We start from the raw sequence: 23,799 nt of genomic DNA on the forward strand, positions 1-23,799 counted from the left end.
GGAAAAGGGCCTTGGTCAGGGAGGTGACCAAGAACTCGATGGTCACTCTGATAGAGCTCCTCTGTGGAGATGGGAAAAACTTCCAGAAGGACAATCATCTCTGCAGCACTCCACCAATCAGGTCTTTATGGTAGAGTGGCCAGACGGAAGCCAATCTTCAATAAAAGGCACATGACAGCCCACTTGGAGTTTTTCTGGTCTGATGAAACCAAGATTGAACTCTTTGGTCTGAATGGCAAGTGTCACATCTGGATAGAACCAGGCACCATCCCTATGGTGAAGCATGGTGGTGGCAGCATCATGCTGTGGGGATGTTTTTACAGTGGCAGGGACAGGGAGACTAGTCAGGATAAAAGGAAAGATGAACTTAGCAAAGTACAGAGAGATCCTTGATGAAAACCTGCTCCAGAGCGCTCAAGACCTCAGACTGGGGAGAAGGTTCACCTTCCAACAGGACAACAACCCTAAGCACACAGCCAAGACAACACAGAATTGGCTTCGGGACAAGTCTCTGAATATCCTTGAGTGGCCCAGCCAGAGCTTGACTTGAACCTGATCAAACATCTCTGGATAGACCTGAAAATAGCTGTGCAGCGACGCTCCCCATCCAACCTGACAGAGCTTGAGAGGATCTGGAGAGAAGAATGGGAGAAACTCCCCAAATACAGTTGTGCCAAACCTGTAGCGTCATACCCAAGAAGACTCGAGGCTGTAATCGCTGCCAACAAAGTACTGAGTAAAGGGTCTGAATACTTACGTAAATGTGATATTTTGTTTTATTTTTAATACATTTGCAAAATGTGTGTAGATTGAGGGGGAAGGATTTAATCCATTTTAGAACAAAGCTGTAACGTAACAAAATGTGGAAAAAGTCAAGGGGTCTGAATACTTTTCAAATGCACTGTGTGTGTATATATACAAATTGCATGGGTGGGATTTCACAAGGTAAGGCCATTGAGTTGGTCAGATAACTTTGAAATAAATATTTATTTCAATCTTCGTACAGTTGAAGAATTGAGTCAGTTTAAAAGTTCCTATTTTTATAAGAACTTGATATTATAAGGCTTTCAGAGTATTTACGGTGGTTATCTGGTTAACCTCAGTGATTCCTCTTGGTGAAACACCACTCTGGTAGAGCTAGGTTTAGCTTTTACTCACTGTATAAACACAACGAATACGCCAGACTGAACATATGTAACCTACTGCATAGACTGTACAGAATAGAATACATTTTTTGATTAACAAGTGTTATTGTTTCACTCTTCCTGCCATTTTCATGTTGCTGTGTGTGTGTGTATGTATGTGCAATATTCTTTACAGTATGAGTCTCTACATGAGGATGAGGTGAATTAGTTACAACTCCTAATTAGTACCTATAAGCCGAACCAAAAACACTGATTTTGGGCTAGATTCAATCCGATTGCCCCTATTCGGCTATGAACCTTTTAAAAGCAAGATTTCCGTGTTCGCAGAGACTGCATTCACGGTAAATGCTTCATATATCGGCTCAATCGGAAATGAATGTCATTCACTCTATAATGCAGCTCTTCCGTGGTCCGTATTGAATCTAGGCCGAAGAACTTTGATTAGGATGAAAACTCAATGTAAAGCTCAAACTCAGAAACTTGATCAGTCTCCGATGAGATTTTGAGTAACGTACATCTTCTTAACGGATACTCACAGACAAGCTTAACTTGTTCACGTTTATCATATATCCGTTCATGAATTAATACAACCGTTTTCCCAGAGCCAAGCCTTCCCAAGTCGTTGTGTTAACTGATTGACTGTTCTGCCATGATCACAGTGAATAGAAAAATACAGTTTCCACCCCCTTTGCTTACACACAAAAAATGCTTTCAAGATTAATGCTCGATTCAGCCGACATCCGCATGGCGGTTGTTTTGGTGGTGTCGGAGGTGGGACTGCGTTAGAGCTGTCAAATCCACAAGCGTCTCCTGCCATTATACTTAACGTGGACATTAACATTGGCTGCATGGTTTAAAAGTTCTAACAGTGGAATGTAAAATACGCCTTGATTAGGATGATAGAAATGCTCATGATTTCGTTTTCAATTTGAGCGTGTATAGCCTACACTTTCCTGTTCTGAACTACGGTGAATGGAGCGGTGGGCTTCGTGACAATGATCGTAAGAGCAGCTGCTCAAAGTTTTGACGGCTCCAACTCAGCTCCACCGTCAAAACATCTGCTATGCGGGTGTCTGCTATCGCAGGTTAACGCTTGATCTGATTGAATCTTAGGCCTAGATTCAATCTGAATTAAACCAAAACCCACCTTCTTTGTGACAATGTACACCCATTCCTTTCTGGTGAGGTTTAGTTGGCTGGTGTAGTTTGCCCATGAAGAGAGCTCTTCTGCTTGTTCACTATGGTCAGCTTAAGAACATTTCGAGCATAAATTCTGATCTACATGAGTTAAAAAAAAAATGTGGATCTACAAGCAGTATTAACTTTAGAACCCATCTTATGTTTGTCACAGCATCGGCTCAAGCTTATTGGGTCAAGTGTATGACCTTACAATGCAGTACTACACTTGTTTAGTGTATTTGTAATTTGTTCCGTTAAGATTTAACTTTGTACCAACGTACATTTCTCTGTGTTCAATGGGAACCACTCTGAATGCATTTAATTTGTTGCTTCCTGCTCTGATTGTGCAAGTGGAATTCACTCACTACATGATTGTAAAAATCCTGCATTTAAATTTGTGAATAAAACATCAGGTAGTGTAGGTGACTTAGTTTGGGGTAGTGTGTGATCTGTTTGTGTGTGAAGGTTACTTTAGAAGGAAACATGCTTGCTCCATAAACTCCAAGCCAGCTCTTATCCCTTTGTGTTTTTTTATTTCACTAGGCAAGTCAGCTAAGAACAAATTCTTATTTTCAATGACGGCCTACGAAATTCAAAAGGCACTGGCACATCTGAGCAATCTTATTGCAGGTGCATGGCAACAGTTGAAACAGGATGAAGGAAACCGCACACTGCTCTTGATAGTATCACTGATATTTAATCGGCCTTCGTCAGAGCTTTTGTGAATTTTCTGAAAACAGCACCTCTATGTAGACCTAGCCCCACCCACATCCGTTCCACACATGGAAAGGGTGGGGCTAGGTCTACATAGAGGTGCTGTTTTCACAAAAGCTCTGACGAAGGCCGTTAGGCCGATACGTAAGCTTATTAAATATCAGTGATATGAAATGTATGCATTCACTACTGTAAGTCGCTCTGGATAAAAGCGTCTGCTAAATTAATAAAATGTAAAATCAAGAGCAGTGTGCAGTTTCCTTTTTCCTTCATCCAATGACAGCCTATGAACAGTGGGTTAACTGCCTTGTTCAGGGGCAGAACGACAGAGTTTACCTTACCTCGGGGGATTCGATCTTGCAATCTTTCGGTTACTAGTCCAATGCTCTAACCACTAGGCTACCTGCCACCCCGTGTTTGCAGCTCTAAAGTAGTAGTAGTACTATAGTAAAGGATATGGTTTTCAGGCAGTTAAAATGTCAGCATATGGACATAAGTGGTCCAGTTGGTTCTGTTATCCATTACATGAGAGCTCCATGTGGGGGAAGTTTGTTGCCAGATCCAAATGGCTCCCTATACAGTGCACTACTCTAAACCAAGGCCATAGACGCTGGTCAAAAGTAGTGCCCTTTCAGATGCAGCCTTGTTTCATAGAGAAAGTGTTCTCCCCGTTTCCCCACACATCTGGCCCGCAGTAACTTCCTGGAACACTAAACTCCCAGGAATGCAGCTGCAGTGTCAAAGTGACTCAATCAACAGCACTGTCCTCCCTACTTCCCTAGAACTAGATTAGTATTCCCTAATCTCAACACCAGGCAGAGATGTCAACTATCTGCTTAGCAGCTGATCCTCTCCGGGGTTACAGAACATACCTTGGGCCCCTAAAGGACCACTGCATTAGGAGTTGAGGAAATAAGTTGCACCAATGTTACATGATGTTTCCAGCATTGTCAACCAGAGATGCCTTGCAAAAGGATGGTTAATCTCACTGTGGCTGGCTGGCTGCTGAAACTAACATCGTCCCCTCTTCAAGGCATCTCAGGTTGAAAACAATGTTCTTTGACTGCTTGACAAGGCGACAAACATTCCGTGTCTGTCTCTGGGAATGAGCCTTTACCAGTCTAGCAGAGAGCCAAAAATACACAGACAGAAGCGGTATGACACGGGACGAAGGTTTAAATTAATTTATATATATATATATAAAAAGAAAAAAAAAAAGCATTTTACTGAAGCCAAACATCTATCACTTGTTTTTCCTCATGGAAACATAGAATAACATCTGAACAGAACAGAAACAGCCATTGATGACGAGGGAAAGAAATAACTGAAATGAAGAGGGTAAGTGCAGCACTGTTCAGAATCATACAGTATAGCATTGATTCAGTCTTATTTTCTTCAGTTATCTGCTCATGTACATTCTCTAAATTCGGTAACATGCAAGCATTGATGAAGCATACAGTCAAACACGCATGGAAATATACTTTTATCTTATAGGATATTTTGTTAAAATATGAAAAATCTAGATGTACAGCGATAAAGAAACGTAAGAGTTTGACAACAGAAAAACAATTCACTCCATAGTGTTTTCTTGAAGGAAAAGTGGACTACATTCATTTCACTGAACAAAGAGTCCACGCCCCCCCAAAGAATACAGGATTCCACAATATCAGGCGACGTAAGATGTTTTTGACCCCACTTCTAGTTTTTAGTATGGTTATTACTAAATAAATGTGTGTGCCTTGGGAAACGGGTGGTACTCTCAAAGATCCTAGGATTCACGTGTACAACAAAATACGGTGTATCTAGTCACGACTGCATTAGATAGGTTGACATGAAGGCTAGCTGCCAGAGATATAGGGAATGGTTCCCCACACACACTTTCTTTTACAGAATACACTACTGTTAACTGTCTTTTAAGTAATTTCTTCCCAAAAATTAAGCGCTTGCCTATAATGCTGCCGGGATGATGCCATTGGCTACTTCCCTCTCTTGGGGTTGTGTCCTGTGTAAAAAAAGAAAAAGAAAAAAAGAGGAACTTTCCAATCAGCAGTGGAAGGCTTGGTGATTCTGGTGGTCAAAGTCCAGAGGTCTGTTTTGATCTCATTTACATTTGAACTTTATCAAGACTTACTGTGCTTCCCTTAAGGTTTAGTTGTCGTTTGTATCTCCAAAACAGGGTCACGTCTAACAACTTCTAATTTTCTAATTTTGTTGTTGCTTGTCCTTGTTTTGGTCTTTAAGTTTTGCATCATATTTTCTGCTTTTTATACCAATGGGTGGGTGGTGGTCTGTCTACTGCTCACACATACTGTAGTCCGGAGGTGGATCCATACCTCATTTTCTTTTGGCACCTTGGAGTAGAGGATTAACGTGGTTTCGAGTGGGAGTCAGGTCGTGGGGGTGAGAACAGAGGGGGCGGGATAGTAGAATAGTAGAGCTCATTGAGGAGAGGGGTCAGAACCTCTACTTATCGCCGGCCTTTTCACTAACCCCATTGTCCCCGTCTCCGCTTGTGCACGAGTTGGTTACAGCGGGGGCTATGCTCTCGCCCCCCTCAGTTTTGACCCTCTTGGGTTCGGGGTGGTCGGCCAGCTCCCCGTTTTGCCTCTTGGTGGGCAGCGATGCAGAGGCCGAGGCATGGGCTGCCAACAGGTGGAGGGGGTTCACCACTGCTGAGAGAGGGGATAGAGAGGGAGTTTCACTACTGGATTCCTGGCAGGCCTGACATAAACAAGCACTGCGGAGTGAAAAGGCTGGTAAAGTAATTCGAATCATCTGCCATTTTTAAAGCTTCATGGGTGTTGGGTGCCATTTTGAATGTGTCTCACCTGTGTTAGCAGCAGTAGTGATGGGGACCAGGTGAGTCCCGTTCTGTGTGATGGTCTTGATAGGAAGCCGATGCTGGCCCAGGGGAGGTTGTTGCACGATGGTAACTGTTGTTAGGGGTGTGGCCTGGGAGGTCTGGATTATGCGATTGGCCCCGCCTATAGAGGAAGTAGTGATGGCTGGGACCGACTCCACTTTGACTGGGAAAGAGCGACAAATACTTTGCAATATAAGACTTCAATTTTTCATTTACAAAAGGACTGTTACAGCAAAGAATGGAAAAATGTACTGTGAATCTATACGCCAAACTCAGTCTCCCCACCTTTGACCCCATTGTGGTCTCCCCCTCCGTTCTCCTGCGGTTCTGTTTTCAGCGTAACAACGGAGTTCTGTGTGGCAGCGACGGTAGCCATGGTGACCATCGGAATCTGTTGGAGTACGTGCACCGTCTGCATGATGGGGGCAGAGCTTACTGCTGTTGTCATGACGGGCGTTGCCATGGTGTAGGTAACAGACTTCATTGTCGTCTGGGGCAACTGTCGCTGCATGGCGATCAGCACCGGCTGGCTGTTCAGAGCGGAGCCTGTCAGAAACAAGTGTCAGAGGTCAGACAGGAAATGGAGTGGTTTACCACCCACCACCAGAGTTGAAAAAACTACTTCCAACATAACTCACCAGTAGCACTCTTAGCGAATTGGGCCTCCTGGATGACAGCTAGTTTGGGCTGTAGGGCAGTTGCCATGGTGGGAGCTGTGGCCCGAGCTGGCTCTGGGTCCATGGGGACAGGGGAGCCCTCCCTGGATAGGCTTTCTGGGGTCTGCACACCACTGGAGTGGGCCGACAGCCCTCCTGTGTGGCTAGGAGAGGCCGGGGCACTCCTGAAGGGAAGACAGCAGGAAGACTATTAGAATGATGCAAACGTGAAAGTGTGTGCTGTCATCTGTGTGCGCATACCAATAAGAAACATCCTCCCCAGAGCCCATTGACTCATTTAGAGCTCAGAAGCCTTTGCAGATTCCCAAAAAACCTGATGTTCTGGTTTTCAGGGGAAATGGAAAGAGCCTTGCGCTTTTGGAGTTAACAAGGCGACACTACATATTTTTGTAAGAGCTGGTTTCAAATGTTCATTTTACACCTGGTATGTTAGGTTAAGAGCTCAGTGTCCCAGACAAGACAAATCATTTAATCTACCTGCAGTGCCTAACTGAGCCCACAGGGGGCATGCCATTTCAAACTACAGTATATATACACAGTGCATTTGTAAAGTATTCAGAACCCTTGACTTTTTCCACATTTTGTTACATTACAGCGTTATTCTAAAATGGATTAAATAGTTTCCCCCCCTCAATCTACACACAATTCTTTAATGAGTCGGACGGGAAGGATATACTCAACACCCGAACAGGCCCTCATCCCCGTCATTCGCTGGAGAAAGAAACAGATTTCGCAGAAAGAGATCGGGGTGCCTTGTGAGGATCAGGCGATGAGTGGCTGTAGGGCAGTGGCCTTTACCATCCGTACTGTCAGCTAACATTCAATTGCTGGAAAATAAATGGGATGAACTGAAAGCGCGTATATCCTACCAACGGGACATCAACTGTAAATCTTTTATGTTTCACAGAGTCGTTGCTGAACGACGACATGAAGAACATACAGCTGGAGGGTTATACACTCCATCAGCAGGACAGAACTGCAGCCTCTGGTATATTTGTAAACAACTGCTGGTGCACGATATCTAAGGAAGTCTCGAGGTTTTGCTCACCTGAGGTAGAGTATCTCATGAAAGTGTGGTCTACAGCTTATCTACCTAGAGAGTTTATCTGTATTTTTCGTAGCTGTCTACATACCGATGCTGGCACTAAAACCGCACTCAATAAGCAAACAGGAAAATACTCATCCAGAGGCGGCGCTCCTAGTGGCTGGGGACTTTAAATACATTTTACCCAATTTCTATCAGCATGTTAAATGTGCAAGCAGAGGGGGGGAATATATAACCTCTAGACCACCTTTACTCCACACACAGAGACACGTACGAAGCTCTCCATCCGCCCTCCATTTGGCAAATCTGACCATAATTCTATCCTCCTGATTCCTGTTTACAAGCAAAAATTAAAGCAGGAAGCACCAGTGACTCGGTCTATAAAAAAAGTGGTCAGTCTATAAAAAAAAAAAGTGGTCAGATGAAGCAGATGCTAAACTACAGGACTGTTTTGCTAGCACAGACTGGAATATGTTCCAAGGTCTTCCGATGGCATTGAGGAGTACACCACGTCAGTCACTGGCTTCATCAATAAGTGCGTCGATGATCGTACGTACATATCCCAACCAGAAGCCATGTATTACAGGAAATAGTCGCACTGTGCTAAAAGGGTAGAGCTGCCGCTTTCAAGGAGCTTATAAGAAATCCCACTATAGCCTCCGACGAACCAAACAGGCAAAGCATTAATACAGGACCAAGATCGAATGGTACTACACCGGCTCCGACGCTCGTCGGATGTGGCAAACTGTTACAGACTACAAAGGGAAGCACAGCTAAGAGCTGCCCAGTGACATGAGCCTACCAGACGAGCAAAATAACTTCTATGCTCACTTCGAGGCAAGTAACACAGAAACATGCATGAGAGCATCAGCTGTTCCGGACGACTGTGATCACGTTCTCCGCAGCTGGTGTGAGTAAGACCTTTAAACAGGTCAACATTCACAAGGCCGCAGGGCCAGGCGGATTACCAGGACGTGTACTCCAAGCGGGTCTTCACTGACATTTGTAACCTCTCTCTGTCTGAGTCTAATACCAACATGTTTCAAACAGACCACCATTGTCCCTGTGCCCAAGAACACTAAGGTCACCTGCCTAAATGAGTACCAACCTGTAGCACTCACTTCTGTAGCCATGAAATGCTTTGAAAGGCTGGTTATGGCTCACATCAACAACATTATCCCAGAAACCCTAGACCCACTCCAATTTGCATACCGCCCCAACAGATCCACAGATGATGCAATCTCTATTGCACTCCACACTGCCCTTTCCCACCTGGACAAAAGGAACACCTATGTGAGAATGCTATACATTGACTACAGCTCAGCGTTCAACACCCTAGTGCCCCCAAAGCTAAGGACCCCGGGACTAAACACCTCCCTCTGCAACTGGATCCTATATGTCTTGACGTGCCACCCCCAGGTGGTAAGGGTAGGTAACAACACTCTGATCCTCAACACGGGGGTGCGTGCTCAGTCCCCTCCTGTACTCCCTGTTCACTCATTACTGCATGGCCAGGTACAACTCCAACACCATCATTAAGTTTGCCGATGACAACAGTGGTAGGCCTGAACACCGACAACGATGAGACAGCCTATAGGGAGGAGGTCAAAGACCTGACAGTGTGGTGCAAGGACAACAACCTCTCCCTCAACGTGATCAAGACAAAGGAGATGATTGTGGACTACAGGAAAACGAGGACAGAGCACGCCCCCATTCTCATTGACGGGGCTGTAGTGGAGCAGGTTGAGAGCTTCAAGTTCCTTGGCGTCCACATCACCAACAAACTAACATGGTCCAAGCACACCAAGACAGTCGTGAAGAGGGCACAACAAAACCTATTCCCCCTCAGGAGACTGAAAAGATTTGGCATGGGTCCTCAGAAGGTTTTACAGCTGCACCATTGAGAGCATCCTGACAGGTTGTATAAGTGGCTGGTATGCCTACGACTGACAGGCACTACAGAGGGTAGTGCGTACGGCCCAGTCCATCACCAGGGCCAGGCTTCCTAACATCCAGAACCTCTATACCAGGCGGTGTCAGAGGAAGGACCTAAACATTGTCAAAGACTCCAGCCACCCTAGACATAGACTGTTCTCTCTGCTACCGCACAGCAAGCGGTACCGGAGTGCCAAGTCCAGGTCCATGAGGCTTCTAAACAGCTTCTACCCCCAAGCCATTAGACTCCTGAACATCTAATCAAATGGCTACCCAAACTACTTGCATTACCACCCCCCCCTCTTCTACTCTCTTATTATCTATGCATAGTCACTTTAATAAACTACTTACATGTACAGTTGAAGTCGGAAGTTTACATACACCTCAGCCAAATACATTTAAACTCAGTTTTTCACAATTCCTGACATTTAATCCTAGTAAACATTCCCTGTCTTAGGTCAGTTAGGATCACCACTATTTTAAGAATGTGAAATGTCAGAATAATAGTAGAGAGAATGATTTATTTCAGATGTTATTTCTTTCATCACATTCCCAGTTGGTCAGAAGTTTACATACACTCAATTAGTATTTGGTAGCATTGCCTTTAAATTGTTTAACTTGGGTCAAATGTTTTGGGTAATCTTCCACAAGCTTCCCACAATAAGTTGGGTGAATTTTGTCCCATTCCTCATGACAGAGCTGGTGTCAGGTTTGTAGGCCTCCTTGCTCGCACACACTTTTTCAGTTGTGCTCACAAATGTTTTAGGACTGAGGTCATGGCTTTGGAATGGCCACTCCAATACCTTGACTTTGTTGTCCAAATGCCATTTTGCTACAACTTTGGAAGTATGCTTGGGGTCATTGTTCATTTGGAAGACCCATTAGCGACCAAGCTTTAACTTCCTGACTGATGTCTTGAGATTAGAGGTCGACCGATTAATCGGAATGGCTGATTTATTTAACTAGGTAAGTCAGTTAAGAACACATTCTTACTTTCAATGACGGCCTAGGAACGGTGGGTTAACTGCCTTGTTCAGGGGCAGAAGGACAGATTTTTACCATGTCAGCTCGGGGATTCAATCTTGCAACCTTACGGTTAACTAGTCCAACGCTCTAACCACCTGCTTTACATTGCACTCCACGAGGAGCCTGCCTGTTATGCGAATGCAGTAAGAAGCCAAGGTAAGTTGCTAGCTAGCATTAAACTTATCTTATAAAAAACAATCAATCATAAATCACTAGTTAACTACACATGGTTGATGATATTACTAGTTTATCTAGCCTGTCCTGCGTTGCATATAATCGCTTAGGTACACATTGCTCCAACCATAAACATCAATGCCTTTCTTAAAATCAATACACAAGTATATATTTTTTAAACCTGCATATTTAGTTAATATTGCCTGCTAACATGAATTTCTTTTAACTAGGGAAAATGTGTCACTTCTCTTGCAACAGAGTCAGGGTATATGCAGCAGTTTGGGCCGCCTGGCTCGTTGCGAACTGTGAAGACTATTTCTTCCTAACAAAGACTTCGCCAAACGGGGGATGATTTAACAAAAGCGCATTTGCGAAAAAAGCACAATCGTTGCACGACTGTACCTAACCTGTACCTAACCATAAACATCAATGCCTTAAAATCAATACACAGGAGTATATATTTTTAAACCTGCATATTTAGCTAAAAGAAATGAAGGTTAGCAGGCAATATTGAAATTGTGTCATTTCTCTTGCGTTCATTGCACGCAGAGTCAGGGTATATGCAACAGTTTGGGCCGTCTGGCTCGTTGCAAACTAATTTGCCAGAATTTTACGTAATTATGACATACCATTGAAGGTTGTGCAATGTAACAGGAATATTTAGACTTAGGGATGCCACCCGTTAGATAAAATACGGAACGGTTCCGTATTTCACTGAAAGGAAAAACGTTTTGTTTTCGAGATGATAGTTTCCGGATTCGACCATATTAATGACCAAAGGTTCGTATTTCTGTGTGTTATTATGTTATAATTAAGTCTATGATTTGATAGAGCAGTCTGACTGAGCGGTGGTAGGCGGCAGCAGCAGGCTCGTAAGCATTCATTCAAACAGCACTTTCGTGCATTTTGCCAGCAGCTCTTCGCTGTGCTTCAAGCATTGCGCTGTTTATGACTTCAAGCCTGTCAACTCCCAAGATTAGGCTGGTGTAACCGATGTGAAATGGCTAGCTAGTTAGCGGGTGCGCGCTAATAGCATTTCAAATGTCACTCGCTCTGAGACTTGGAGTAGTTGTTCCCCTTGCTCTGCATGGGTAACGCTGCTTCGAGGGTGGCTGTTGTCGATGTGTTCCTGGTTCGAGCCCAGGTAGGAGCGAGGAGAGGGACGTAAGCTATACTGTTACACTGGCAATAATAAAGTGCCTATAAGAACATCCAATAGTCAAAGGTATATGAAATACAAATCGTACAGAGAGAATTGGTCCTATAATTCCTATAATAACTACAACCTAAAACTTCTTACCTGGGAATATTGAAGACTCATGTTAAAAGGAACCACCAGCTTTCAAATGTTTCATGTTCTGAGCAAGGCACTTAAAATGTTAGCTTTCTTACATGGCACATATTGCACTTTTACTTTCTTCTCCAACACTTTGTTTTTGCATTATTTAAACCAAATTGAACATGTTTCATTTATTGATGTATTGTATTAAGTTAAAATATTTGTTAATTCAGTATTGTTGTAATTGTCATTATTACAAATAAATAAAATAAATATATATAAAAAAATATATATAATAAAAAAATACAAAAAATTAAAAATATTTTTAAAAATTCGGCCGATTAATCGGTATCGGCCCTCCAATAATCGGCATCGGTGTTATTTTTTTCCTTCTTTCATAAATCGGTCGACCTCTACTTAAGATGTTGCTTAAAAAAAAATCCACAATTTTCCTGCCTCATGATGCCATCTATTTTGTGAAGTGCACCAGTCCCTCCTGCAGCAAAGCACCCCAACAACATGATGCTGCCACCCAGGTGCTTCACGGTTGGGATGGTGTTCTTCGGCTTGCAAGCCAAAGAGTTGTATTTTTGTTTCATCAGACCAGAGGACATTTCTCCAAAAAGTACAATCTTTGTCCCCATGTGCAGTTGTAAACCGTAGTCAGGCTATTTTATGGTGGTTTTGGAGCAGTGGCTTCTTCCTTGCTGAGCGGCCTTTCAGGTTATGTAGATATAGGACTTGTTTTACTGTGGATATAGATACTTTTGTACCCGTTTCCTCCAGCCTCTTCACATGGTCCTTTGCTGTTGTTCTGGGATTGATTTGCATTTCTTGCACCAAAGTATGTTCATCTCTAGGGGACAGAACGCGTCTCCTTCCTGAGCTGTATGACGGCTGCGTGGTCCCATGGCGTTCATACTTGCGTACTATTGTTTGTACAGATGAACGTGGTATCTTCAGGCATTTGGAAATTGCTCCCAAGGATGAAGCAGACTTGTGAAGGTCTCCAATTTTTTTTTCTGAGGTCTTGGCTGATTTCTTTTGATTTTTCCATGATGTCAAGCAAAGAGGCACTGAGTTTGAAAGTAGGCCTTGAAATACATCCACAGGTACACCTCCAATTGACTGAAATGATGTCAATTAGCCTATCAGAAGCTTCTAAAGCCATGCAATCATTTTCTGGAAATTTCCAAGCTGTTTAAAGGCAGTCAACTTAGTGTATGTAAACTTCTGACCCACTGGAATTGTGATACAGTGAATTATAAGTTAAATAATCTGTCTGTAAACAACTGTTGGAAAAATTACTTGCGTCATGCACAAAGTAGATGTCCTAACCGACTTGCCAAAACTATAGTTTGTTAACAAGAAATTTGTGGAGTGGTTGAAAAACGAGTTTTGATGACTCCAACCTAAGTGTATGTAAACTTCCAACTTCAACTGTACATATTACCTCAATTACCTTGACACCGGTACCCCCTGTACATAGCCCCGCTATTGTTATTTACTGCTGCTCTTTAATTATTCGTTATTCTTCTTTTTTTAATAGGTATTTTCTTAACTACATTGTTGGTTAAGGGCTTGTAAGTAAACATTTCACTGAAATGTATACACCTGTTGTATTCATCGCATGTGACAAATCAAATTTGATTTGAAAATACCCCATAATGAGAAAGCAAAAACAGGTTTAGCCATTTTTGCAAATGTATAAAAAAAATAAAAGACCCTTTACTCAGTACTTTGCTGAAGCACCTTTGGCAGAGATTACAGCCTTGAGTCTTCTTGGGTATGATGCTACAAGCTTGGCATACCTGTATTTGGGGAGTTTCTCGCATTGTTCTCTGCAGATCCTCAAGCTCTGTCAGGTTGGATGGGGATCGTTGCTGTGCAGCTATTTTCAGGTCGCTGGAGCTCTGTCAAAGTGACCATTGGGTTCTTAGTTACCCCCTTCACCAAGGCCCTACTCCCCCGATTGCTCAGTTTGAGCAATATGCACAACTTCTTCCATTAAAGAATGATGGAGGCCTCTGTTCTTGGGGACCTTCAATGCTGTAGACATGTGTTGGTAACCTTCCCCAGATCTGTGCCTCGACTCAATCCTGTCTCAGGGCTCTACGGACAATTCCTTTGACCTCATGGCTTTTCTTTTTCTCTGACATGCACTGTCAACTGTGGGACATATAGACAGGTGTGTGCCTTTCCAAATCACGTCCAATCAAATGAATTTACCACAGGTGGACTCCAAGTTGTAAAAACATCTCAAAGATGATCAATGGAAACAGCATGCACCTGAGCTTAATTTCGAGTCTCATGGCAAAGGGTCTGAATACTTATGTAAATAAGGTATGTTTTTTTTATTTTTATATATAAATTTGCATACATTTCTAAAAACCTGGTTTTCGCTTTGTCATTACGGGGTATTGTATGTAGATTGAGGAAACATATATTTAATCCATTTTAGAATAACGCTGTAACGTAACAAAATGTGGAAAAAGTGAAGGGGTCTGAATACTTTCCGAATGCACTGTATGAGGGAAAAATACACAGTGTATAGAACATTAGGAACACCTTCCTAATATTGAGTTGCACCCCTTTTTGCCCTCAGAACAGCCTCAATGTCAGGGCATGGACTCTATAAGGTGTTGAAAGCATTCCACAGGGATGCTGGCCCATGTTGACTCGAATGCTTTCCACAGCTGTGTCCAGTTGGCTGGATGTCCTTTGGGTGGTGGACCATTCTTGATACACATGGGAAACTGTTGAGCGTGAAAAACCCAAATGCGCTGCAGTTCTTCACACTCAAAATGGTAGGCCTGGCACCTACTACCATACCCCATTTAAAGGCACTTAAATATTTTGTCTTGCTCATTCACCCTCTGAATGGCACATGTGCACTATCCATGTCTCAAGGCTTAAAAATCCTTCTTTAAACTTGTCTCCTTCCCTTCATCTACACTGTCTGAAGTGGATTTAACAGGTGACAATGAACAAGGGGTCATAGACTGACCAGGTGAAGGCAATGTCATGGAAAGAGCAGGTGTTCCTAATGTTTTGTACACTTAGTGTACATGGAAATATAGGAGTATCTGAGTTATAGTGAGTATTACCTAGATGAGAGGGGCCCTAGCGGGGTCCTGAAGCAGGGTACCCCCCTGGCCCTGCGTTTCCTGAACGCCTGTTCACACAACTTGCCCTCTGATGAGGGGTCGATCCTCCAGAACGATCCCTTACCCGGTTCCTCCTGAGACCGAGCCACTTTGATGAAGTAGCGGTTCAGAGACAAGTTGTGACGGATTGAGTTCTAGAACACAAAAGAGAGAGACAGTACTCATTACTATGGAAAGGTTATGGCGGATTGAGATTCTGGGACAAGACAGAAGGGAGAATGATGGAATTGTAGAACACCAGGAAGAGAGACAGAAAGGGGGGGGGGCAGGAGACAGAAGGGGGGAAGCGGGAGAAACAATGGATCAGTTTCTAGAACACAAGGGAGGAAGATGTAAGCAATAGAGTTCAGTTCAGAAACACATGAACGAAAGAATGTGATGGATAAAGTGAGACAGGATAACTTAAAAAGAAGCTGTTTACTTAGATGTCAGTTTGTCTCTCATTCTAAGAGAAATACCACAGCAGCATGAAATACAGCGTGGATTCACCAACCTGCCAGCCTTTGTCTGCGGTCCTGTAGTAGGGGTAGTTCTTGGTGATGTGTGTGTAAATCCCATTCAGAGTCAGCTGCTTGTCGGGGGCCATGGTGATGGCCTGGACTATTAGTTGGGCATAGGAATACGGTGGCTTGGAGTCATCCTGAGGACAGAACAAATGGCGAAATGGGCTTTATTTCATGCTACAGACATGGCAGCATTTAGATTGTCGCAATAATTGCATGTGCTTATCTGGGTCAAAAGAAAAAGAGAAAAAGAAAAGGGTTTGGTTTTGTGGGAACTTGTGTGAGGAACATGAAACTGAAAACATGTTGGAAAACAAGTAGAGCCCCACCCTCCCCCTATTTTACTAGCGTTCACCAGGGTTCCTCACTCAAGTTTATATTTCCCCAGAACGTTTCAACGGACTTCAATGAGTAACCCACCCCAGAGAACCAAAACAAATCCAATGTGTTCCGTCACCCTGGGCTCAGGGATGTATTCAACAGGGTGCAACAGAACGTTGAGACAGAAACGTATTGTGTCGAACAGATACCACTGTCTGTCAGATAGAACAGGGAATACTTGAGCTCTTTTAGTCTCATTTCTATTCGCAACGTTCTGAACGCTTCACTTTGCCGACTCACCCCAGGACTAGGAGTGCATTTCAACAGTCTACTGAGGAATCCTCTTCTCATATACTTTCCTTCATCTGTACTGGTCTGTCAGACGTGGCCTGGTCTCTCATTTAGCTTCCATTACACTACCTTGACTGAGCTCTTTTTCATATCAGTGTAAAGGAAAGGAGACAAGGAGAGGAAGCCACTTCAGATGCATCCCTGGGTTGCTGGTGTCTCACCTTGGGGCTGTCTCCTCCCGAGCCGTCCTTGTCGTCAGTTTGGGAGTTCTCGTTGACGAGGTCAGCGGTCAGCACGCGGCCCATCCTATAGCCAGACAGCCCCGCCCCTCGGGGACTTGACGGACAGGAGTTTGGACAGGAGTTGGCGGCACTGTGGGGGACGAGAAACAATTTAACAGTGGGAGAGAGCATGGTAATCCTGTGATGGCAAAAAAATTAAATTATATATATAAATACACACACACACACACACACACACACACACACACACACACACACACCAGGAGTATTCAAATCTAAGCCTGGGGGTCCGGCACTGCTGGTTCTGTTCTACCTGATAATTAATTGCACCCACCAAGTGAGAAAGGTCTAAATCCATCCCTGATTAAAGGGGAAGAATAAAAATCAGCATCGGAACTCGCTTCGAGGTCCAGATTTGAATAACCATGCTATCTACTCTGACCGTTTCATGGCTCCAACTTCACTCCAGTCTCACCTGATGGTGCCAGTGGGTGAGGGCAGCGGGCTTATGAGGTGGGCGATGTTGTCTGGAATGTTGATGGTCAGCGGCGCCATCTGGTGCTGGACGGGCTTGACCGGTGACTCCGACACGTTCCTACGCTCCTTCTTATCGCTGGACAGGGCTGTGAACGTGATCTTGATGTTGGTGCTGGGGAACCGGAAACAGCACCTAGAGAACAAAGAGAGGGAGGGAGTCAGATAATATTAGGACATGACAAGTGCAGGCCACCCAGACTCACTCAACAATTGTGAGAATGTCTCTTTCATTATGCATACTGACTGCTACACACCAGCAGTGTTGCTATGGGCATCTTTGCACATCGTCAAAACAAGCAGAGCAGCTCTAATAAAACAGTATGGGCCAGAAGAGTTAGCCATTAAACTGGGTTTATAAATGGATGGCCATCATGACACTTACATAACAGGTCTTATTATTACACGGGGGTATATTTGGACCATATCATCTGCTCTGGGACCAGCTGACTGGCCTGCTGTGACATAGGCCTATTTGATATTTCAGACCTCATAGAATCAGAGTTGTAAACAGGTCTACTAATCAAGACTATTTCCAACCCCGTACTTCTATTGGCCATTTCATACAGGTAACATTTGGAAAAGTTAGCAATTCCACTTGATCTACAAACCATGCTGACGATAAAGCACGGGGTAGGTTAGTTTGTTTCTACATGATGCTGCGCAAACATTGCAACACATCCGACTTAAAATAATGCTGAGATTGAGCCAAAGCACGGCCCATCACAAAAGTACATGCAACTACCTGAAGTGCCTTTAGAAAGTATTCAAACCCCTTGACTTATTCCTCATGGTGTTGTGTTACAGCTTGAATTCCAGATAGATTATTATCCATCTACACACAATACCCCATAATGGCAAAGTGAAAACATGTTTAGACATTTTTGAAAATTAAACAGATTTACATAAGTATTCACACCCCTTTGCTATGACACTAACTTGAGCTCAGGTTCAAGTCCACCTGTGGCCAATTCAATTGTTTGGACACGATTTAGAAAACAACACACCTGTCAATGTAAGGTCCCACAGTTGATAGTGCATGTCAGAGCAGAAAATATACCATTAAGTCCAAGGAACTGGCCGTAGAAAGATTTGTGATGTGGCATATATCTGGGGAAGGGTATAAAACTATTTATTGAGTGTTGAAAGTTTCCAAGAGCACAGTGGTCTCCATCATTGGGAAATGGAAAAAATATGGAACTACTCAGACTCTGCCTAGAGCTGGCTGTCTGACCAAACTGAGTAACCAGGCAAGAAGGACCTTGGTCAGGGAGGTGACCAAGAACTCAATGATCCCTCTGACAGAACTACAGAGTTCCTTGGTTGAGATGGGATAACCTGCCAGAAGGACAACTGTCTCTACAGCACTTTACCAATCTGGGCTTTATGGGAGAGTGGCCACTCCCAAGCTGAGAAAAAGGCACATGGCCGCATGTAATGGGTTTGCAAAAAGGTACGTGAAAGACTCAGAGCATAAGGCAAAAGATTCTGTGGTCTGATGAGACAAATGTAACGCTTTGGTCTGAATGCAAAGCTCTACATCTGGAGAAAAAAAACAGGCACAGCTCATCACCCATCTTACACCATCCCTCCCGTGAAGCATGGTGGTGGCGGCATCATGCTATGGGGATGCTTTTCAGCGGTATGGCCTGGGAGACTGGTAAGGATAGAAGGAACAATGAATGGAGCCAAACAAATGCATGTCCTTGATGAGAACCTGCATCAGTGCAAATTACATTTCACTGGGGTGAAGATTTACATTCCAACAGGACAGTGACCCCAAGCATACAGCTAAAGCAAAGCTAGAATGGCTTCAGAACAAGAATGTGTAAGTCCTTGAGTGGCCCAGCCAAAGCCCAGACTTTAATCCCATTAAATACGTTGAAAGACTTGACGATTGCTGTTCAAAACCACTCCCCATCTAATTTAACAGTGCTTGAGAACCTCTGCAAGAAAGAATGGGAGAAAATCCCCAAATCCAGATGCAAAGCTAATAGACATACCCAAGACGACTCAAAGCTGTAATCACCACCAAAGGTGCTTTTACAAAGCATTGACTCGGGGGTGTGAATACTTATGTACACGAGATATTTCACTTTCAATACATTTGAAAACATTTTCACTTTGTCATTATCGGGTATCTAGATGGGTGACGGAAAAAAATATTCATTTAATTCAGGATGTAACAACAATGTAGAATAAATCACGGGGTACGAATACGTTCTGAAGGCACGGTACATATTCCCCCAAACACTGTGCTAGCAAGAGATATTCACACACACATATGCACGCTTAGCAATTGTATTAATGTTAAATTACAACATTTTCAGGTTGTTTCGCGAAACCATTCTATGCAAAGAAAACAAGCGTTGCCAGTTAACATTAGCTAGCGGCTCACTAACGTTTGGTGGGGACAGGCGCTGTGTGTTGCTTGACACAACACGTGCGGCGGCCGGGGAACAAAACAATAACAAAGCGGAGGTCAGAATATAGTCACATTTACGTAAGCTAGCAGTTCTACCTCGACATAAAATGTAAAATACTACCCATCTTACATTCGTGGGAGCTGCAGAGGTGGAGCCCCTCGTCTCTGGAACACCCCATCCACAAACACCCCGTTTTTGCCGAGGCATCGGAGGTAGAATTCCCCGCTACCGGTGCCGTCTTCACCAGCGGTGAAAATTTCGAGGTGCCGGCGAGAGATGAAACTGGAGTGGCCCATGCTAACGTCCACCGAGCCCTGCGATGAGTTCCGTCCGATGGTCGCCGACCTCTTCTTCATCAGGTATTCGAATTCTCGGCCCTCAAGCCGGGCGACTGCCGACCCCATCGCCATCTTCTTGGGGGTTCTAATGTTGAGACTGTGTGCGGAAAAATAGAATTAGAGAGCACTTTAAATTTGGCAGAGTTGAGAATTTCAGAGATTTCGTAAAAGGGAATCCAATTTTAAACCGAGAATAATTTGGACAGGAACGTGCCAGATCGGGGACACAGCGGTTCCAACCCACCGCCGCGACAGAGAGAAAGAGAAGGGACAACAGCCAACCAAAGGAGGCCAAATGGGCGGAAAGGAGGTTACTGATGGCTCAACGATCCAATCACTTCAAAGATTGGCTAGGCAAATAAACCGTGCTTACCAATGACAATCACATATAAATACATGGTAAAAACAAGGTTGAATGCACTGTAGGCTGACACGCAAATCTATGGCTGAATGTAAACTATGGTATCCAAAAATTACGGAATGGACTGAAGTTTTGTAAATGGGTAGTTGATATACAGTATTGCTAAAACAAAAGTTATAATAAATTAATAAACGCCAAATTGAATTAAAAAACATATAGTTACAATAAATGATGTTTTAACAACTCAAAATATTGTGGCCACCGTGGATTTGAAATGTATATCCAATTTAACGAACCATTTCATGTCGGTGCTTTGAATTTGTCCTCTGGTGTGACTATCGCATCACTATAAATGTTAATATAAAGGTTTAATTATTCCCAAATAGAAAATACAAAATATTTTCACTCATTATTAGTTACTTCTGTATTTAAAATCGGTCTCACCTGCCCTCCAGGACACCAACAGCACCCAATGTCACAGGAAGGCCTAAAAGATCACCAAGGACAACAACCACTCGAGCCACTGCCTGTTCACCCCGCTACCATCCAGAAGGTGAGGTCAGTACAGGTGCATCAAAGCTGGGACCGAGAGACTGAAAAATAGCTTCTATCTTAAGGCCATCAGACTGTTAAACAGCCATCACTAACACAGAGAGGATGCTGCCTACATGAAGACTTGAAATCATTGGCCACTTTAATAACTGAATCACTAGTCACTTTAATAATGCCACTTTAATAATGTTTACATATTTTGCATTACTCATCCCATATGTACGCTACCATTCAAAAGTTTGGGGTCACTTAGAAATGTCCTTGTTTTTTAAATAAAATCACTTTTTTTGTCCATTAAAATAACATCAAATTGATCAGAAATATAGTGTCGACATTGTTAATGTTGTAAGTGACTATTGTAGCTGGAAATGGCATTTTAGATGGAATGTCTACATAGGCGTACAGAGGTCCATTATCAGCAACCATCACTCCTGTGTTCCAATGGCACGTTGTGTTAGCTAATCCAAGTTTATAATTTTAAAAGGCTAATTGGTCATTAGAAAACCCTTTTGTAATTATGTTAGCACAGCTGAAAACTGTTGTTCTGATTAAATAAGCAATAAAACTGACCTTCTTTAGACTAGTTGAGTATCTGGAGTATCAGCATTTGGGTTCGATTACAGGCTCAGTCTATTCTTGTTCTGAGAAATGAAAGATATTCCATGTGAGAAATTGTCAAGAAACTGAAGATGTCGTACAACGCTGTGTACTACTTCCTTCACAGAACAGAGCAAACTGGCTCTAACCAGAATAGAAAGAGGAGCTGGAGGCCCCAGTGCACAACTGAGCAAGAGGACAAGTGCATTAGAGTGTCTAGTTTGAGAAACAGACGTCTCACAAGTCCTCAACTGGCAGCTTCATTAAATAGTACCCGGAAAACACCAGTCTCAACGGCAACAGTGAAGAAGCGACTCCGGGATGCTGGCTTTATAGGCAGAGTTGCAAAGAAAAAGCCATATCTCAGACTGGCCAATTAAAAGAAAAGATTAAGATGAGCAAAAGAACACAGACACTGGACAGAGGAACTCTGCCTAGAAGGCCAGCTTCCCAAAGTTTCCTCTTAACTATTGATGTTGAGACTGGTGTTTTGCGGGTACTATTTAATGAAGCTGCCAGTTGAGGACTTGTGAGGCGTCTGTAATGTTTTTGTCCATTTGCTTTTCTTTCAAAAACAAGGACATTTCTAAGTGACTCCAAATTTTATACCATCTATTTCATCTTGCCTATGCCACTCGGTCATTGCTCATCCATATATTTATATATATATATTCTTATTCCATCCCTTTACTTAGATTTGTGTGTATTATGTTGTTGTGGAATTGTTAGATTACTTGTTAGATATTGCTGCACTGCTAACCATGTGTATGTGACCAATAAAATTTGATTTGATTTGTAATTTCAATTGAAAAACACATAATTCCCTTGTATGTTGATGATAACCAATTTTTTTATTTACTTGTGTATTATAATCATGTTACCTGCCTCATGCTTAACAATTATTTTTACATTTTGTCCAAGACAACACATTTTGTCCTTTCATTTAATAGCATCACCCCATAGGACATTATGTCACACCGTGGCACAGTACGTAGGCAGTAAAATGTTATGGTTAAAACATCAATTACAATATCAGAGGTTTCTGACCACTGTAAAATGCAACTTTTAAACATTAGCAATGGATCCTTGTCAAATAATTTAATGTGTACTCATTCCAATTACAGGGCCTCGAGAGTCCTGTTTTGTGATTTTTGGTATACCTCCCAGAGTTGGCAGTGGGTAATTTGCGCGCCTGCTGCCTTAATCCTTGTGTACGGTAGCCGTTTCTTAGGCTCCCTCTCCAGGATCAAACCCTGATTCCCCATTACCTGTGGTCACCATGGTAGACACAGAAAGTACCGTCGAAAGTTGATAGGGCATACATTCGAATGAGACATCACCGCCACAAAGGGCGCACAAATGGCTCGAGGTCATCAATGCTCATTAACATGTATTAGCTCTAAAATTGCCACAGTTATTTAGGTAACATTGGAGCGATCAAGGAACCATAACTGATGAGCCATTCACAGTTTCACTGTACTAGTCAATTGTACTTAGACTTGCATGGCCTAATCTTTGAGTCAAGCATATACTACTAGGAGGATCAACCAGGTAGCCCCCAACAACATTGCGGTTAACCTGGCTGCACAGCGAGGCGCAGGGGCACAGACCCCCAGTGGGCGGCACCGACCTACCTCCAGTTGAAGCTGCAGGAGCCGAGACGCCCTGCAAGAGGTGTTCTGTTTGAGAGTTGGTAAAGCAGTATACCACACTATGGAGCCAATGACTAGGTTTGGCAAACACAACATGTCTCTGACACCATGGCACTGCCTAGGCGTGCCATGCCCCGCACAGAAATACCATCGGAAGACGGGTCGACTGCATCTCACTCGGAGTGAGGTCAGCCGGGGTTATTGGAAAATTGCTAAATAATACAAATAGGTATCATGAGTGTTATTTGACGATAAATAAGCCGTAAAAGGAAATTCTAATAGTGTATTAATGGATTATGTCCCCCGGAGTGACAGCTATTTCCTCTGGTGTGACTCCTATATTAATCTTAGTCTGTTCAGACCATGTGCTCCATCAATGGCTTTTGTACTTCCCAGTGGCAACCCGTCATTCAGGGCAGGTGGGGGCAGAGCCCCACCTGTTTTGAGCCCCACCTTTTTAGCAAAAAAAACAAAAAACAATAACATATTTTTTAAACAATGTAAAAAATATATAAAAATCATTGAGTTAACAAAGCTGCATACAAACTTGGTCTCTGTTTTGCTTTCTTGGGTAAGTCAGCTCCAAAATGCAGGTGTTTCAGCCTAGCCTATTGGTTAACTATTTAACTAACTATTTAGCAGTCTTATAGCTTGGTGGTAGAAGCTGTTCAGGGTCCTGTTGGTTTCAGATTTGGTGCATCAGTACCGCTTGCCATGCGGTAGCAGAGAGAACCGTCTCTGACTTGGGTAGCTGGAGTCTTTGACAATCTTTAGGGCC

The 23,799-nt window shown here is 43.3% G+C and overlaps 1 protein-coding gene across 2 annotated transcripts; it reads right to left on the reverse strand.

Annotated features, from left to right (window-relative positions):
- Positions 1 to 4,207: 4,207 nt before the first annotated feature.
- On the reverse strand, positions 4,208 to 20,130 carry LOC106589480 (forkhead box protein K2). 2 transcript variants are annotated; one of them, XM_045710391.1, is made up of 9 exons: positions 19,651 to 20,130; positions 17,037 to 17,231; positions 16,541 to 16,691; positions 15,698 to 15,844; positions 15,145 to 15,338; positions 6,540 to 6,742; positions 6,187 to 6,447; positions 5,867 to 6,064; positions 4,208 to 5,707 (listed from the first exon to the last, which is right to left on the reverse strand). In XM_045710391.1, exons 1-9 carry the CDS (start codon positions 19,929 to 19,931, stop codon positions 5,502 to 5,504), a joined length of 1,836 nt encoding a protein of 611 aa, XP_045566347.1. In that variant the 5' UTR covers positions 19,932 to 20,130; the 3' UTR covers positions 4,208 to 5,501. The 2 variants fall into 2 exon arrangements, with proteins under 2 accessions (XP_045566347.1, XP_045566346.1); XM_045710390.1 differs by having other exon boundaries at positions 4,208 to 5,710; positions 19,651 to 20,129.
- Between the last annotated feature and the right edge of the window lie 3,669 nt (positions 20,131 to 23,799).

This window comes from Salmo salar, chromosome ssa28 (genome assembly GCF_905237065.1).
Source record: "Salmo salar chromosome ssa28, Ssal_v3.1, whole genome shotgun sequence".
Taxonomy (NCBI): Eukaryota; Metazoa; Chordata; class Actinopteri; order Salmoniformes; family Salmonidae; genus Salmo; species Salmo salar.

What these genes read in the sequence shown, in the direction of transcription:
- LOC106589480 (XM_045710390.1), bottom strand. Translation starts at nt 19,931, where the DNA reads ATGGCGATGGGGTCGGCAGTCGCCCGGCTTGAGGGCCGAGAATTCGAA. An exon ending in AGACCACAATGGGGTCAAAG is followed by an intron (nt 6,065 to 6,186) that starts GTGGGGAGACTG and finishes GCTCTTTCCCAG; the next exon opens with TCAAAGTGGAGTCGGTCCCA. An exon ending in CACTACTGCTGCTAACACAG is followed by an intron (nt 5,711 to 5,866) that starts GTGAGACACATT and finishes CCCCTCTCTCAG; the next exon opens with CAGTGGTGAACCCCCTCCAC.